This window comes from Populus trichocarpa, chromosome 5, assembly GCF_000002775.5.
Source record: "Populus trichocarpa isolate Nisqually-1 chromosome 5, P.trichocarpa_v4.1, whole genome shotgun sequence".
Lineage (NCBI taxonomy): Eukaryota > Viridiplantae > Streptophyta > Magnoliopsida > Malpighiales > Salicaceae > Populus > Populus trichocarpa.
In genome coordinates, this window is record NC_037289.2 from 14978735 (window position 1) to 14997556 (window position 18822).

The 18822-nt window shown below is 31.8% G+C and overlaps 1 protein-coding gene across 1 annotated transcript; it reads left to right on the forward strand.

The window, feature by feature from the left end:
- Positions 1 to 9327: 9327 nt before the first annotated feature.
- LOC7468862 (mitochondrial uncoupling protein 5) lies at positions 9328 to 10754 on the forward strand. Its single transcript, XM_002306506.4, has one exon. It carries the CDS (start codon positions 9660 to 9662, stop codon positions 10623 to 10625), a length of 966 nt encoding a protein of 321 aa, XP_002306542.3. The 5' UTR covers positions 9328 to 9659; the 3' UTR covers positions 10626 to 10754.
- The last annotated feature ends 8068 nt before the right edge of the window (positions 10755 to 18822 follow it).

The window sequence follows — 18822 nt, forward strand, 5'->3', positions numbered from 1 at the left end:
CAACGTGGCCTTTTGAAATGGTATCGTGGAGGATAGTGGGCAGCTGAGGTAAGAGTCGTGGGTGACTGTCTTTGGCGTATTTCCCTGGATTTTCCTGTTGAATCGGTCATCCATTGATGAAAAAAGATGACGATGAACAGTGATTCAAAGACGGCACTGTTTTAATCCATGGCTATTTCCAATTTGGCCCCTTAACTTATGGAATTTAACAACTGCGTCCCTAATCGAGGAAAATCTTTTTTTTTGTTTTTAATTTTACCTCTGGATCAAATTGCAAGTGAACCCCTAGATTTCTACGCCATTTACAAAATAATCATTAGTTTTCAATTTAATCAATCAAGTTCTTAATTGATTTTTTCACTTTTAATTCTTTCAAAATTATCCCTGGAAAAATCAATTAACCCCTATAGTATCACCACATATTCACTTTGGTCCTTGAACTTTAATTTCTTGTAATTTTGATCCAAATCACCCCCAAACTTTGATATTTCTCCAATTAAGCCTCTGATTGCATTAATTAGTTAAATCAAAGTTTAATTAAGTCTTACAACTTATTAATTCTTTCAATTTTTAATTAAATTGACTTTCAAATTTATAATTCCATCCTTATTAATCCTCAAATTTTCAATTTGTGTTGTCTTAACCTAATCTTTAAATTATTTTTCATTTATTCATTTTGTTTTTTTTTTAAATTAAAAATTGAGTTATGACAACTTTGATGTTAGTTAATACTGGAAATATTTAAAAAAAAAAAAACTTAAATATGCAAGAATATGTTTTTTTGTTTTTTTATGGATACGTAGGTCAATGCTTCTTGTATAATGCCAAAAAAAAAGAAGGCAGGAATGATCCTTGGCCTTGCAATTTTTTTTGAATTATTATTTGTATTAAGAAGGATATTGTGGTAAAAAGAACCGAGAACCTCACCCAAGCAAACGAGAACGAGCATGGACCTAAACCAGAAACAGGAAAATGAAAACCACAGCCCCAAGACCCGTACCTTTCCCACTAGGATGCATTATATTACCCCTTTTTTTATAAAAAAAAAGAAGAAGAAGAAAACAAAATTGAGGTGGTAGCATAGTATTTTAACAGGGCATGTAATGATTGAAATGGCTGACACTCGAGCGACCCATCATCTGATCAACTAATCTGAATATCCAAATGAATGATTTTTTTTTTTTGATAATGATCAAATTTGCATTCAAGATGGTTAAAGTTTGAATATCACTCATATAAAACTGTTTTTTTTATATATCTCATGTTCATTTTTTATTCTTAATAACATTCTTATCATATCATTAATTACCAAAAATCTTTTATCTGTTCAAAAGTTTACTCAAGACAATAATGTTTATTTTGAGTTTTATAATTTTTTTTTTATTAAAGAGTACTCGGGGAACATCCTACATAAAAACTTTATGTCTGATGATCTTGTTATTATGTTTGTTTTTTGGATGCTTTCATCAAATTTATTTGGATATTTCCTTTAAAATTCAAATATGATGTTGAAATTACTTTTATTCAATTTCCAAATATGTTGAACGATATTTTAATTTAAAAATTAAGGCTATTCAAATGGATTGGGAGGGAGAATATAGACGTTTAAATAATTATTTCAAAACATGTGGAATTCAACATCGTATCATGTCCTATACACATGAACAAATAGGTTTTGTTGAATGTCAATATCATCATATTGTTGAGATGGGCTTAGCCTTACTAGCTCACTCAAATTTGCCTCAACCTTATTGGGAAGATACCTTTTTAATTGCAACATATTTAATCAATCGTCTTCCCTTCAAAGTTATCAACAACGAATCACCTTTTGAAATGACTTATAATAAAAAAAAAACCCAACTATTTGTTTTAAGTGTTTTTGAATGTGCCTGCTGGCCAAACTTGCGTCCTTATAACAAACATAAAATTGATTTTCGTTCTAAAATTTGTATTGTTCTTCGCTATAGTCTATCACACTAGGGATATAAATGTCTCGATTTAGCTTCAGGAAAACTATATGTTTCCTGCCATGTCATTTTTTATTAGTCTTTGTTCCCCTATAAAAAGACTCCTCAACATCTACTTTTTCCACACCAGATACTCATTTACCCCCTCCTTAATTCAACCGAATATTCCAAACAATCATCCAGGGTCAAATTCATGTTCCAATAACCAACAAATTGATCACGCCATTCCACTGAATCAGGGTTCTTCGGATATTCAGTCTGCTCTAGTATGTTCAGATGGTACTACCGCACTAGCAAGGGATCTCTCTCAGCACTTAAATGTTGTTGAAGAACCTCCACTTTCCAGTGATAATCTAATGTCATCCCGAACGATTACTCGATATCAAACACAATCTCTCAAGCCAAAAGCCTCTTATGTTGGTATAACACATTACCCACTCCCTCAATGTTTCTTAACTAATCATGTTCCATCTGATGTAGAACCTTCTTGCTTCTCTGAAGCCATCAAACATCACCATTGACATGATGCTATGGACATTGAGTTCAATGCACTTATAACAAATGGCACTTGGGATCTTGTCTCCCTTACACAAGATACCAATATTGTTGGAAATAAATGGGTGTTCCGTTTCAAACAAAATGTAGACGACAATATTAAGCGTTTTAAAGTGCGACTAGTAGCCAAAGGTTATCATCAACAACCAGGTCTAGACTTCACGAAACCTTTAGTCCAGTGGTTAAAGCAGGTGCTATACGATTAGTATTATCTTTAGCCATTACACGACAGTGGACCATTCGACAGATAGATATATAAAATGCATTCTTACATGGCAAATTTCAAGAAGAAGTTTATATGCAACAACCTCAAGGCTATGTTCACCTTGATTTTCCTCATCATATATGTCGCCTTAAGAAGAGCTTATATGGTCTTAAACAAGCACCCCGAGCCTGGTTTTCTAGATTGACAGAAACATTGCAGCAAATGGGATTTGTTGGTTCCAAAGCAGATACATCTTTATTCACACTTCATTAGACCACATTCTCTATCTTCATACTCATATATGTTAATGATATAATCATCACTAGAACCTCTTCAACTGAAATTAATAACTTCATTCAGCAGCTTGGTGATGTCTTTCCCGTCAAGGACTTAGGCATTTTATCCTATTTTCTTGGTGTAGAAGCGTTGTTTTATAAGTCTGATCTCTTTATCACTCAACGAAAGTATGTAACAAATTTGTTACAGAGAGTTAATATGCATGAAGCCAAGCCATGTACAACTCCTATGAGTACAACTTGTAATTTATCTAAGTTTGAAGGTGCAGATTTTTCTGACCCTCAACTTTACAGAAGTACAGTTAGTGCTTTACACTATTTGGGTTTCACTCATCCAGACATTGTTTTCGCCGTCCACTGTGTAAGCAAATTCATGCATCAACCTAAAGACCCTCATTGGCAAGCTGTCAAAAGAATTCTCAGATATCTCAAACATATAGTTGGTTATGGCCTTCATTTGAAAAGCCTATCAGATCACTCTTTCCATGCATACAGTGATGCCGACTGGGCTCTCGATAAAGATGACAAGCGTAGTATTGGGGTGTACTGTATTTTTCATGGCTCTAATCTTGTCAGTTAGAGTTGTAAACATCAACAAACTGTTGCTCGCAGCAGTATTGTATCAGAATACAAATCACTTTCCAACACAACGGCAGAATTACATTGGATCCAATCAATACTATATGATCTATGACTCCCTTTGCCAACAAGTCCGAAATTATGGTGCGATAATATTGGTGCGACATATTTTTCCTCTAATCTAATCTTCCATGCAAGAACTAAACATATTATTTTCACTATGTTCGGGATCAAGTCTTGGCAAATAAACTTCAGGTCTCATTTCTATCTACAACACAACAACTTGCTGATTTATTGACAAAGTCTTTGTCATCTGTCCGTTTTCAGCTGACAAAGACTATCTTCATGTTCAGGATCTGCTCATTCGGTTGAGAAGGCGTGTTGGAGATAAATTTGATCTTTATCCTAAAGACATAGTGACAGCCAAGATAAACTCAGTCAAAACATGAACACTATTCCTGATATCTTGCAACAACTACTTTGTTAGGATTGTGATAGTATTTTTGATTTTTGAATAGCTAAAGTATAGGAAGTAATTATAAAAAGTTTGTGTTTAAATATACAGTTCATGGACATACTTCAACTAATGAAAACAAAGGAAGACTTTTCATTCATCTCTATCTCTCCTGTATCAATTAAACATTAAAGTTCCTTTACCAACTTTTCATCACAAAGGCTTTTTCCATAAAAAGCAATTATTTTTAGACGAAATGTGGAACCCAGCGGATGGCAATTATTATAAATAGCTAAAAGAGATCAGTGTTTTACTGTGGACTGCACTGTGCAGTCCACAGTAAAACATTGATCTCTTGTCCCTGCTGCTTTACCCTTTTTTTTTTTAAGTTGTTTCTTTTGGCTGTTTTTTTATGCCTTTTGGAAAATTATTTTTTACTCTTTTTTTTTAGCAAATTTTTTTTCTTTAATTTAGTTTATTAATGTTTTATTAATGTTAAATTTTGTTATTTAGTTATCAGACTTTCATGACACATTTTCTGGATTTAACGGGTTAACCTGATTTGACACGTTAACCTAAAATATATATTTTTTGCTTTTTATTCTTTTTAATTAATTTTTTTTAGTTTAGTTTAGTTGTTAATGTTAAATTTCTTTCTATTTAGTTATTAGATTTTCATGACATATATCCCGAGTTTCACGGGTTAACCTGGTTTCACGGGAGAACCCAGTTAATTATGGGTTGACCCGTCAATTTTTTTATTTATTTTTATTTTCATAAATTTTTTTGTTTAATTTAGTTTGTTAATGTTAAATTTTTTTTATTTAGTTATCAGACTTTCATGACACAAATCCTGGGTTTAACAGGTTAACATGATTTGACGAGTTAACCCGGATTTATTTTTTGATTTTTCTTTTTAATTAATTTTTTTCATTTAGTTCAGTTTGTTAATGTTCACTTTTTTTTATTTAGTTGTCAGACATTCATGACACGGATCCGGGGTTTAACGGGTTAACTTGGTTTGACGAGTTAACCTGAATTTTTTTTTTGCTTTTTTTTTCTTTTAAATTAATTTTTTTCGTTTAATTTAAATTGTTGATGTTAAATTTTTTTTTCTATTTAATTATCAAACTTTTATGACACGGATTCCGGGTTTGACAGGTTAACCTGGTTTAACGAGTTAGTTCAGTTAATTCTGGGTTAACCCATTAATTTGTTTTTTCATTTTTAATTATCAAACTTTCACGATGCGAATTCAAGGTATGACGGGTTAACCCAATTAATTCATATATTTTTTTCTTTTTATTCATTAGTTTTTTTCTTCCTGTTGGTTTTTTTTCTTTGTTTTTTTCTTTTTAACTAATCTATTTAATTATCACACTTTTATGACACGACCTTACAGTCAGACCCACGTCCAATGCTATTGGGTCTGGTATTGCAGTCCAGACACTTTTATGCTAGGGGTTAACCCAAGTTTAATGTTATTATTAATATTATAAATATTACTCTTAGATCAGGCGTTGCAACCAAATATAAAACTCTTACGTATAACTTTGCAAAAAAACATAATATTTTTAGATCTTAGCTTTTTTTGAAATACAAAAAATAATTGATCCGCGGCATCGCGCGGTACATATACCTAGTAAGTACTAAGAATGAAACCAAAGTTTTCCGATCTATAAACTAACCTAGCTAAGATGCAAACCTTCTACAAGCCAGAACACGGGCTCTTTTTTTCTTCATCTTTCTTCTTTTGTGTTAAACTAACGGGAACTGATTAACTGGAAACCAAGCACAAACTACATGGGCACGGAGCCGAGAAATTAACGGAAATGCACCTTTAGGACTTTATGATATATATATATATATATATATATATATATATATATATATATATATATATATATGAAAAGTGAGATCGGATTACCCAACTGACTAGGTTGGTTGACGGAGTGTTGGAATAGCTAAAGCCCACTCCGCCCAGGGTCTTCGTCTCTCGGCACACGTTGATATCTTTCGCGGGAGGCCTGATCAACCACCTTTAACGGGCTTGGGGCCGTCCCCAGAACAGGTTTGAACACCTGCTCCAATTCTGCCAGCGGAGAATTCGACCAGGTTAAGGACGCGTGCTGATTTCACTAAGACCAGGAAACTTTGCGTAACGGCTCCAACTGTTAGAGCTGAGTTGTGTGTGTGTCACGGTTTGTGCACCCTTCATAATTTTCTTCATTTTTTCTAAAATTTTATTTTTCTCTTTTCTACATAATTTTTTTTTTGTTATTGCATGATTACATAAATAACAAACTCAAAAATATTGTTTGATTCTTATATTTTTTAAATATATTTGTGACATAATAATAAAATAATTAATTGTTTTTCATTAAATTTTTATTTTATGATTCTAATATTTTTTGCTTCAAAAAATAAATATTCTGATAAAAAAAATTGCATTAATAGGATATAGAGATTTTAATTAAAGAAATGTCTTTGATCATTACTTCAGATCCTTTACGAATAAATCGTCATTGATTTTTATTAAATTAAGAGTATTGTTAAAAAAAATTATATATTTGGTTTATAAAAATATATTAATAAGAAAGAAAAGGATTATACTAGAAAATTATTATTTTTATATGATTTAAATTATCAACTTTTTTTTATAAAACATATAATGAAATAACAAAATTGTGAATAGCTTCAGGCAGATCAAATATTAATTTTAATTTGAATTTACCTCTTAACTTTTAGCAACGACCGGTAAAGTTGATGAATAACTTATAAAACTCATTAATAATAATAATAAAAGCCTTCATACTCACGCTTGAGGGTCGTGCTCTAGCGGTATGTGGAGGCTTGTCTTCTTCTGCCGTCCTGAGTTCGATTCTCTCTGCGTATGTCTGTCACTTCCGTGGTGTTTTACTTGCTCATTAGGCTTGCAGGGTGTTCAATGGGCCGTGAGGAATAGTCGTGGTGCGCGCAAGCTAGCCTGGACACCCCGCGCTAATAAAAAAAAAAAAACAAAAAAAAGAAGCTTCATACTCGCTGAAGAATGTTATCTTCAATGCGATATTAGGAGTTCCAAGGGCTCCTTCCCTAATCATTACTGATGAACTTATTAGAGGTCATTGGTAAAAGATCAAATATATCATGACTCCATGAAACTATGCAGTGATGAATAATTGTTAAACTCACGAGATTTTATTATGATTAAGGGAAAAAAAATATCATATGAACCAATCATATTATAGGAATGCAGTAATCAGTCATTAGTAAGGTTAAAATTGTACCTCTGTGTAGGTCTCTTTTAAAATTTTGTTTGTTTTTACATTTCAAAATTATTTTTAAAAAAATTTATATTTATATTTTATTTTTTTTCTTTACTTTAAATTAATATTTTTCGGTGTTTTCAGATCATTTTGATGTACTGATGTCAAAAATATTTTTTTAAAATATTTTTTTTATTTTGATGCATTTTAAAATAAAAAATATTTTTTTAAAAAATCATTATTGCATTCCCAAATACCTCCTAAATCTAATCAATTTACTAACTTGTAAGAGTTCAAGCCATTGGCCCTAAAGCGATCATACTTTATAATACACAAATTTTACGTTATTGATCCTGCAGAAATATTGAAAATATACGATGGAAAAGGGAAAAATTACCCTTTTTTATGAAAATTTATTGATTGTTATATATTTTAATGTTGGCTTTCCGGAAAAAAAAAGGCCACTATTTTCATTTTTTATTTATTTTTTTAAATGCTTCCTTTTGTAAAATTTGTAATTATATATAATGAATGCATAGTAGAGTCTCTTGGACTTCCATGACTATTAGGTTTAGTCTTTTAGATTTCCATGACACTTGAGTTCTTTTAATATTTGCATTTTCTTCTCCTATAAATAAACTACTTGTCTCGTGTTCTAATGATTTAAAAATAATTTCTATAAGAAAAGGTATGAAATTCTCTTTTAAAATTTATTCTGAATATATATGTTGTTATTTGTTTATTATATTTAACACGTTATCAGAACGATCACTCGCGTGTGTTACACGTGCTAGTAGGTGAGCATTCTATCACTTTTAGGTGACACGTGTGACTCTAAAGCTCCATAGATGGCATTCCTTAGTGTCTATGGATTTGTCCCGTCAAGATTTTTGTAATGATATTAGATGTGTCGTTAGAGTTATAGTGTATTCCTGATGTCTCATTTTTTCTTTCTATCATTTTCTTCTATGTTTTCTCTCTGTTGCTTTAATTATTGTGTCGACCCATATTTTTTTTTTCTTCTCTCATTTAGTCTCTCAAGTCTTATATTTAGTTAATTTTAGTTATATTAACTATAGTTAATTTTTTTGCGCAAAAAATATATATGAAATGATTATAATAATAAAACTAAAATAAATTGAATAGCAAAAATTGAGGGATTAAATAAAGAAATGAGCTAGAAAAAAGAAAGAACTTTTTCGGCATATGAGTTGCGCAATTAATTAAATTGTGTTACAAATTATCTTTTAACTATATTAATTTGAAAAATATTTTTATTCACTTTGGTAGTTCGGAAAAGGTCTTGATAACAAACATATTGATGGCTGCGAAGTGTTATCCATGCAAAATGAACTTAGCAAGTGGTAAGGGGTTGGCTAGCCACAATCATGCAGCCCTCTATAGGATTTTGATATATAAAGGGAAACTATGAATCCTCCAGATGGTCTCAGGCACTGTTTGGAAATATCATGTTCTATGAAATTTTAATTTTTTTTAGATTTAAATTTAATTTTTTTATAATTTTAGATTATTTTGATGAGTTGATGTGAGAAATAATTTTTAAAAAATAAAAAAATATTATTTTAATACATTTCTAGACAAAAATTACTTTTAAAAAAACTACCACTCTATCCTAAATAAAAAAATCAAGGACATGGAAATAAAGAAGAGGAAATAAACAAATAAAGAAGGAAGACAGTAAAGGTTGTTCTGGCTGGCTGGCTAGTTCGTAGAAGATAGGAAGAAGAAATAAAGAAAAACAGGGCTTGCTGTTAATCATAGAAATCAAACCTAGAGTCAAAGTCAAGCCACGGAAAGCCAGCAAGGCAGCAACCAAATTAGAAAATTGTATTAAAAAAAAAAAGAGAGGTCAGGTCATGGCAGGAAAGGGCAGTTGAGGCTTGGCAGTTGGCCCCCCTCCCCCTCATAAACCTAAAAGGCACCAAGATGGACCCCATCAACCCGCGTATTTTATACTTACAGGACAGCTTCCACACGCCCCGTTCCAAGCATCGAATTTCTTGACAACTGTCCTATTCTATTTTCTCCTATTTCCTATTCCCTCCTCCTCCTCCACCACCCTCTGAAGACTCCTTACCTCTCCGCTCCCTAAACCATAAATATATATATTTATCTCTTCTTGTTTGCCCTCTTTCTCCTAGCATGTCTCAAAGACCTAGCGTCCCTCATTCTTCTTCCATGCTTCTAGCCCACGTCTCTAGTGACTTGAAACCCAACTGGTAACATAAAAGAACAACAAAAACCCAATCTTGCGTACACGAAATATTCTTTTATTCTTTTTAACCCAACCAAACGATACTTACTTTGCTGATAATCATGGGTGTCAAGGGTTTTGTTGAAGGAGGTATCGCTTCAATTGTTGCTGGGTGCTCCACTCACCCTTTGGATCTCATCAAGGTCCGTATGCAACTCCAAGGCGAAAATTTACCAAACCCACAACAAGTTCACAGTCTCCGCCCAGCTTATGCCTTCAACTCCGCCGCAATCCCTCATAATTCCGTCCACATCCCTCCACCACCACTACCGCGTGTGGGGCCAATTTCTGCCGGCGTCCGCATCTTCCAGTCCGAAGGTGTCGCCGCTCTCTTCTCCGGCGTCTCCGCCACGGTCCTCCGCCAGACTCTCTACTCCACGACGCGCATGGGACTCTATGATATTCTGAAGCAAAAATGGACCAATCCGGAGACAGGAAACATGCCGTTGCTGAGCAAAATAACAGCCGGTTTAATCGCCGGAGGGATCGGAGCTGCTGTTGGTAATCCAGCTGATGTGGCAATGGTTAGAATGCAAGCAGACGGACGTCTACCTTCGTCCCAACGGCGGAACTATAACAGTGTGATTGACGCTATTACGAGAATGTCGAAGCAGGAAGGTGTTGCTAGCCTGTGGCGAGGGTCATCTCTTACGGTGAACCGCGCGATGATTGTTACAGCATCGCAATTGGCATCGTATGATCAGATTAAGGAAATGATTTTGGAGAATGGAATGATGAAGGATGGGTTAGGGACTCATGTGACGGCGAGTTTTGCAGCGGGTTTTGTGGCGGCGGTGGCGTCGAACCCGATAGATGTGATTAAAACCAGGGTCATGAATATGAAAGTGGAGCCAGGGAAAGTTGCGCCTTACAGTGGAGCAATTGATTGTGCAATGAAGACAGTGAAAGCTGAAGGTATCATGGCCCTTTACAAGGGCTTTATACCTACAATTTCAAGACAGGGTCCTTTTACTGTGGTTTTGTTTGTGACTCTTGAGCAGGTTAGGGAGTTGCTCAAAGATTTCTAATTGACGATGATGATGACGAAAAGCATAGTATAATTGGGTTGATGGTATAATTACTAGTATCATAGGAACAAATTTTATCTGATGTGCTATTTATTATTATTATTAATTTTCATTTCACATTATGATGAATCGGGTAATAATTTTATTCTTGAATGTTTTTTTTAATATATTAAAATAATAATATTTTATATTTTAAAATTTATTTTTGACATTAATATATCAAAACGATCTAAACTAATATAAATTTAAATTTTTTTAAAAATATAATTGAGCAGCAATATTAAACATCATCTTAGATTGGTTGGTTAGGTAAGGTAGAGATTAAGAGCTTGCTGGGAAGTGAGTTTGTATTTGCTTTTTATTTCAAAAAATAAAAATATAGTGTTTGAGTAATTATAAGAAGTTGTGGTTTAAATAGTAAGTTACACCAAAGGTTTAACTTGTGTTTCTGAAGTCTCATTTCAGTTATTATTTTATTTGTGCAAGCAACAGAGGAAGAACCATTGAAAATACAGTGAGACCAAAATAATCTTAACCTTTACCTTTCTTTCAATTTATCTTTGCCAACAAAAAAGAAAAAAAGAAAAAGAGAGCCATTCACAATATATACATGCCAGAATGAGCTCTTAATAAATAATTTACTATACTTTAGCAAAATCTTTAACAAAAAAGTAATAAATGGAACAATAAAAATAGAATTTTAATAGCGCATTGTTGTATTAATGACATGTTAATAATCTAGTATACAATAATATAATTCAAAACTATAAAATTACTATGTTTTTTTTAATCATTTTATTATTAGCAACACTTTCAACAAAACACTTTTTAATTGTTTTTTATATAACAATAATTTTAACCGTATTTTTAACCAAACACATATTTTAATCCAATCAACCACAACAAAAATGATTTTTTAAAATCTATTTTTTTAAAACCACAACCACAAAAGCTACCACAATACCAAACATACAAAATGTTATTGGTTAATGTTGGATCTGTTTTTCTTTTGTCTTGACTTTGAACATTGAAATAGAATAGAAATACCATAAACTGTCGGTACTTTTAAGGTCTGTTTGTTTTTGCGATTCAACTCATTTTTTAAAGTTTTTTTTCAAATTATTTTTCACTTAAAAAAATATTAAATTGGTTTTTTAAATAATTTTGATGTGTTCTAGTTAAAAAAATCTTAAAAATATTATTTTGATATATTTAAAATTAAAGAATATTTTTATAAAAACATCTTGCAATATACTACCAAATATACTTTTAAAAAAATGTAATTAAAATGTTTTTGTCACTAATACTGCTCTTGCCAATAAAATAAGATATAATATGAGGTTTTGGTCTTTTGTGTTTTGCTATAAATTATAAGAACATATAAACTATAATGTGACTCTTTTACTATAAGATATTATTACGATTCACTCTCTCACATTTCATTATGGACTGCAATGATGCAATTTTTTTTAAAAGTTTAATTTGGTCATCGATCTTATATTTTGCATAATTGAGCTATTTTGAGCCCAAATTAGAGCTTAATTGCATGTTTTTTTGGTTGTGAGGATTTAATTGAAAAATAAGGGATTGAAGTGACACACACGTGTAACATAAGTGGTTCTTTAGAATTTTCTTTGAAAGTTCATTTGCATCCCCATCTTTTAAAGTTATTAGGTGATCAATACCTATAATTTTTTAAAATGAAATTTTGGTATAAAATTTTATTTTCCTTAATTTTTAATCCTATTTTGGTGGAGAAGAAAGGGTGGGTTGTCGGATTCTGGTTTATAGAGAGAAAACTATCATTGGGGAAGATTTAGACCACAAAAATGGTCGATTTTTATGTCAAATGATTACATATGATAAAGGGGTTTCTATTGTGTGTTTCTTTTTTTTACCTTCAAAACATCTAAAAAAACATATATAGCCTACTCACAACTCTTTAGTAGGAAAGATTCAATGCACTAATTTTAGGATGCAAAGCCCTGCTGATCTGCAGTAAAAAAATGCAAAAAAAGAAACTGAAATATCCTGATTCCTATTTTGATTTCAGCAATTAGTTTCCATTGATCAAAGGATGGTACAACTCCTTTCTTTCCTTCCATAGCTGGGATCATGAGGCACTAGATGCTCCCTTTGAAATGAGGCAATAAAAGCGTGGTCTGCAGCTCTCCAATCCAGCAAGAGAAACATGGAAACCAGCAGGAAATTTGCAAAGAAAAAAGGAAAGAAATTAGATGGGTAAGGGTGGATGCTGCAAAGTCTTATTTTCCTTATTCGTTGTGGTAGAAATCCCGTCATTTATGATGATCCAGGCCCCCTCTCTAGCTTCCAATATCCTTCTTCAATTAAATCCCTCATTTTAGCACTTTTCAATTCAGTTCTTGGTCAAAAAAACAATCCTTCGAATCAGGCCCGCGAACTTGGGCTAAACCCTTATCGCGACAAGATTCTCTGTTTTCACATTAGATATTCAAATGGGAATATCTTGAGCTTCTGATATTGAAATCAAGCTATTCAAAAGCTCAAATTCATCTACATGTCCAGGATTACAACTTTGATGAAGGATTCGAAGTGAGATAAAATCGTTTTAGAGAACAGAATCTGGCAGTAATCTGGTTGGTCAAAAAAAGTCTCCTAATCTAATTCCGAAACTGACAATGCCGAGCATCCCGATATGACTGAGAATATGACCTAAGAACAAATCAACAAAATTTGTGACAGAAATAGAGTCTTTAGTGCAAAACTCGGGTCATGATCCTTCTCACGGCAGAATTCTCTGCTTTCACGTTAGATATTCAAACAGGAATATTATGAGCTTTTGATATTGAAATCAAGCGATTCAAATGTCCCAAATTCATCTATACTTGTAGAGCTACAAATTTCATGAAGGATAAAAAATGAGATAAATTCATTTTGAATAACAGAATTGCAACCAAACTCAGCTGGAAACCTTCTCGCAGCAGGATTCTATGTTTTCACGCTAGATTTCAAACAGGAATATCTTGAGCTTCTGATATTGAAATCAAGCAATTCAAAAGCCCAAATTCATCTACGTGTCTTGGACTTCAACTTTGATGAAGGATTCGAGGTGAGATAAAATCATTTTAGATAACAGAATCTGGCAGGAATCTGGTTGGTCAAAAAGGTTTTCTTGATCTGACACTGCCGAGCATCCAAATCTGACCGAGAGTCTGTCCTAAGAACAGTGATCCCTAGGACCCAATAAAGGTGTATGTCAATTTTTCAACATGTCATGAATGATAGAATATAGTTAGGATGGTCAGATATCATACGGAACCAAGTCAGAATCAAAGCCCAAGTTGGAACAAAAATTTACGACAGTAGCAGAATCAATTTTTTTAAAAAATGAAAATTCTGAGGGATTTATATGAAGACTCCTTATCAGCCTAAGAAACCGGACGCTTTTGGCAACGAAGGAGAGGATAAAAAAGAGTAGAAAACAGCTCAAACAGGGTTCGAAAAAAATATTTATTTCTCCGCTTTTGTCAATTTTCCATCAAACATGAGCTACACTCTTGCACTTGGTTCAAAAGGGGTACACACCATCTTCAGCACGTGGGGTTCAAAAATGAGTAACAACAGGTGTTTTGGGTAAAAAATGGGTTGAAAATATTTTTTTGGGTAAAACAAAATCTCATTTTTTCCTGCCAAACCAGTGGTCGGATTCTGGGATTAACAAACAACGGGTCGTATGTTTTTGGTTGCAACTAGTTGGACTGGACAACACATCATCCACCCTACTGAACTTTTTAAAAAATAAAAGGCCTGCACACAAGGGCCTTTTCTTTATTGGGCCAGGCCCAATAGTACCTAGCCTCATTTCTTTTATTTTTTTTTCAATTTGTTTTTATATTAATGGCTTTTTGTGTGTGTTTTTGTTAAGTAATTTTTAAATTTATGTTTTAATTAATACCTTTTCTCTATTATTTTTTGGGTTTTTTTATCCTTTGTTGAATAGCTATAATTTTTTTAATTATATTGGACATGTTTAATTTTTTCTGAAGTTAGTATGATTCATCTTTAATTTTTTTATATAGATTAAATATTTATTTTTTACCATCTTTTTAATTTGTGTAACCTTGAATAATATTTTTTTCTTTTATTTTATTCATGAATTTTATGTGTGTAAATATTTATTACAAATTGATTTTCATAAACAAATTCATTAAACACATCATGGTAAATAATCCATGTTGAGATATTAAATATCTTGATTTACATTGGTATCTTAATTTTTCCAGTTATCTTTTTTTTTTTATCGTTAATTATTCTTTGTCATTTATTTACACAATGGTTCATGATTTATTTAATTGAATGTGTGTATAAGTTTTTTTTATTTGCATTTATGATTTTTTTATCTAAAAAAATGCGTTGAAAAATTCTACATGTCCAGGTTTTTTTCATCATGTGTTGGTGTTTTTAATTTGATCCTTATTCTAATTTTTTTTCCTTAACTCTTTTATAAAAAAATTATTATTTTTAATTTTACCCTTCAATTCAAGTTGATAATGCATTGTTTTTTTTTTCTTCCAATTTTGGTCCTCATTTATTAGTTTATATATATATGTTTTCCCATTTGCTATCATTGCTTCTCTTTTTTACTATATGATTCAAATATATCCAACTTATTTAGTTGGTCCGGAATATAACCCGAGTTATTAGATTTCTTAAAAAAAAATTCCTTGCAACGCCTAAATTTTTTACAGGTAAAATAATGCAAACTCGCGGCATAATGCTGGTACCAACCTAGCACTAAATAGAACTTGTGGTGAGCAGGTGGAACCTAAAACTAAAATATCATGCAGACACTGAGATTTTTTTTACTCTTAACACTTTTTTAAAAATTGAAAATAACTTAGCATATAAATTTTTTAGGAAAATAGTACAGTTTATAGAGTTGCGGATGATATCTGCGACTCGTGAGTCGTAAGTGTTATTAGCAACTCTCAAATTATAAAATGGCCTGGCAGAATTTACAACAAAGAGAAAGGAAAGAGAAAGAAAGAAAGAAAGAAAGAAAGAAAAAGACCTCAAAGGCACACCAAAACTTCGATGACAACACCATTGATACTGGCAGAAAGATTTCGATAAAACAAATCCAATGAAACTAAGAAAGGTCACTAAGGATGAATAGAGTGGGCCATAGGAGCCGTCTAAAGGTGGCGAAGCTCATTTGCCTTTGGATGGATCATGTGGCCCACTTTGGTCAGCGTTGGTGACCTTTTCTGGTGCTGTTGGATTTCTCTCGTCAAGATATTTTTTTATGGTACATATGGTGTCATCATCAGAGTTTCGGAGCGCCTCAGAGATCTGTTTCTTTCTTCTTACTTTTTTTCTCTCTCTCATCTCTCTTCACAAATTACTAGAAGGTGAAAGAAAAAAAAAACAAAGAAAGAAAGAAAAGAAAGAAAAAGACCTACCGAAACTCCAATTGTGACATCATCGGTATCATCAGAAAGATCTTGATGAGATAAATATAACAACACAAAAAAGGTCATTAGAGGTGACCGGATTGGGTCACATGATCTCTCTAAAGAAAAGTGAGCCCCACCACCTTTGGATAACTCGTGTGACCCACTCCATTAATAGTTTGTGACCTTTCTTGGTGTCGTTGAATTTATCTTGTTGAGATTTTTTTGTGGTACCTAATATGGACACCTCTCAAGATACGCTAAAATTATATTTGAATGATTTGCAACTTGACCCAATAAGAACTTGCCTTGGAGAGTTAAAGTTATACACAATGATCTCTCTAACCTACGCCTAAAAGAGACATGAACAAGTAGTTTAAAATCATAATGAAATTGATCAATCATTCAAAGAGTTTGCAAGTTCAATCAAGATCTTAGAATGAGAATCACTCAACCACACAAAATATAGCAAAAATATTGATTTTTTTTTATTAAAAATATTCTTTTCTCCAAAAGTCTTTATAAGAGAATATTTATACTAAAAAGATAAATAAAACAATAGTCCAATTAATAATCCTTAATACTCACGAGTCACATAAGTCTAATAGAATATCCTTAATAAATATGGATAAACCTAATAAATAATAATAATCGAATGAAACGTAATACAAATAAAGGCCATAATATATCTAAAAGGCCTAATAATAACTAAAAGATAAATAAAATAATAGTCCAACTAATTTAAATAGATTAATGTCGTTTTCTTAATGTGTTGTTAGAATCAAAACTCAACTTCAAACGTATGGTTCTCTCTCATATTAATTAATTAGAAGGCTTGCTATATATTATTAAAAAAATATGAATGTCTACTTTCTAATGCAATTAAAATAGTATTAAAATGCCTTCTACAACTCTAGGTATAACTAAAATAATAGCTAAAGGTTAAAATTGATAAATTTGAATCTTCTTATTCCAATCTTTTTGTAATTTCTGAATGTCCACCTTCAAGTCCTTCTTGAACATGAAATAAATAAACTAAGGCTTGTGCTTTATTATTTAATATCCTCTTGAAGTCTATCTTAGTCCATATGCATTGAAGAAGTCCATTGAAAGCTTATTTGAACCTTTTAGCTCTAAGTTTTATCACTAGACCAATTGGAACCTCTAATGGATCTCTTGGTGTTGCTTGGATCACATTAGTGCCGGTGGTGTCGTTATCAGAGTTTTGATATGCATCCGAGTTCTCTCTCTCTTCTCTCTTTTCTTTTTATTATAATTTGTATCAGATAATTTCACAATTTAAGAGAGTTATTGGTGATACTCACGAGTCACAAATATCATCTGCGACTTTTTAAATTGTGCTACTTTTCTAAATATTTTATGAACTTTATTATTTTCACAAATTTTTTTTATTGTTAAAGTAAAAGAAAAAACTCCTAAAGATGGTTCCCTCCATCCATTTGAATGCTAATGTCAAAAAAAGGCACACCTCCACTGTTATTTCTGAGATGGGGTGCTTCAATTCCCTATTTTAATTTATGGAGCATTTGAAAAAGAACGATTCCAATTATTCTTTATGTTACCACTTGGAAAGAATTTTTAATTACCAAGAATTCAAGGCCATGCATGAAATCCTTCCCTACTGCACTGGTTTAATTTGTAAACGAAGGGTTGGAGTATTCAGATTGTCTCCCCTCGTTAATTAGTTTCTTATCAAAATAAGTAATTAAGATGTAAACTAAAACATATGTTATTTTTATCATAGCAGATGATAATGTGAACAAGACATAGTTTTAGTTTATAATAGATTACACTGTTTTTAACAATAAAATCTTTAAAAAATGTAATTTGGTTTGTGAAGTTGTCAAAAAATTCAATTTCATTTCTAGATTTTTCAAATATTACATTTTTCATCTTTATATTTTGAAATGTTTACATTTTGATTCCAAAACATTATTTTCCTAACCTTTTAGTCCCTAAATGTTGAGAAAAGTTTAATTTAATCCTTTATATTCTTACAAAAGTTCAATTTGTTCCTTTTTTTTTTATCCATATAGTTTTAGGTGCTCACGTTTTGATCCAAAAACTTCATTTCCAATCTAGTCTTGTAGTTTTCAAAAAAGTTCAATCTAGTCCTTAAATTTTAACATTTTATGTTTTTTGTCCCTCTAGTTTAGTGTGGTCATGTTTTGGTTTAAATCCCTATTTTTCTCACGTTTCAGTCCTTGAATAATGAGAAAGGTTCAATTTAGTCATTGAAGTTTTCGCAAAAGTCCAATCTTGTCCCTAAAGTTTTTTTATTCTATATTTTGTCCTTATAGGTTTGTATAATTTTATTTATCTCTAATACTTTATTTTCCTAGCGTTTCTGTCTCAAATATTGAGAGAAGAATAAGTCGTTTGAAAAGGGAAAGGAGAGAGAAGATTTTGACCTGCCACATTCCAACCACATAAAGATTGGTCTTTATGTCAATGAGTTCATCTCAGTAGAGAATAACGTGGAGCATGTTACAACCATATTTATAAACCGTATAGACAAGACCAAGCCTGAAGAAAAGTCCACGAAGAAACCCGGAAGCATATGATATAAAGATTGAAATTTCTATTTTAATTTTTTTCCTAGTTAATTTTGGATTTTAATTATGTATTTCTAATTAGTATTTAGAAATCCTAATGCTAGATGAATTTTATTAATTAGGTAAGTTTTAATTATAAATAATTTCATGTAAAGGGTTTTGGTTTTAATTAGGAATCCTTTTCCA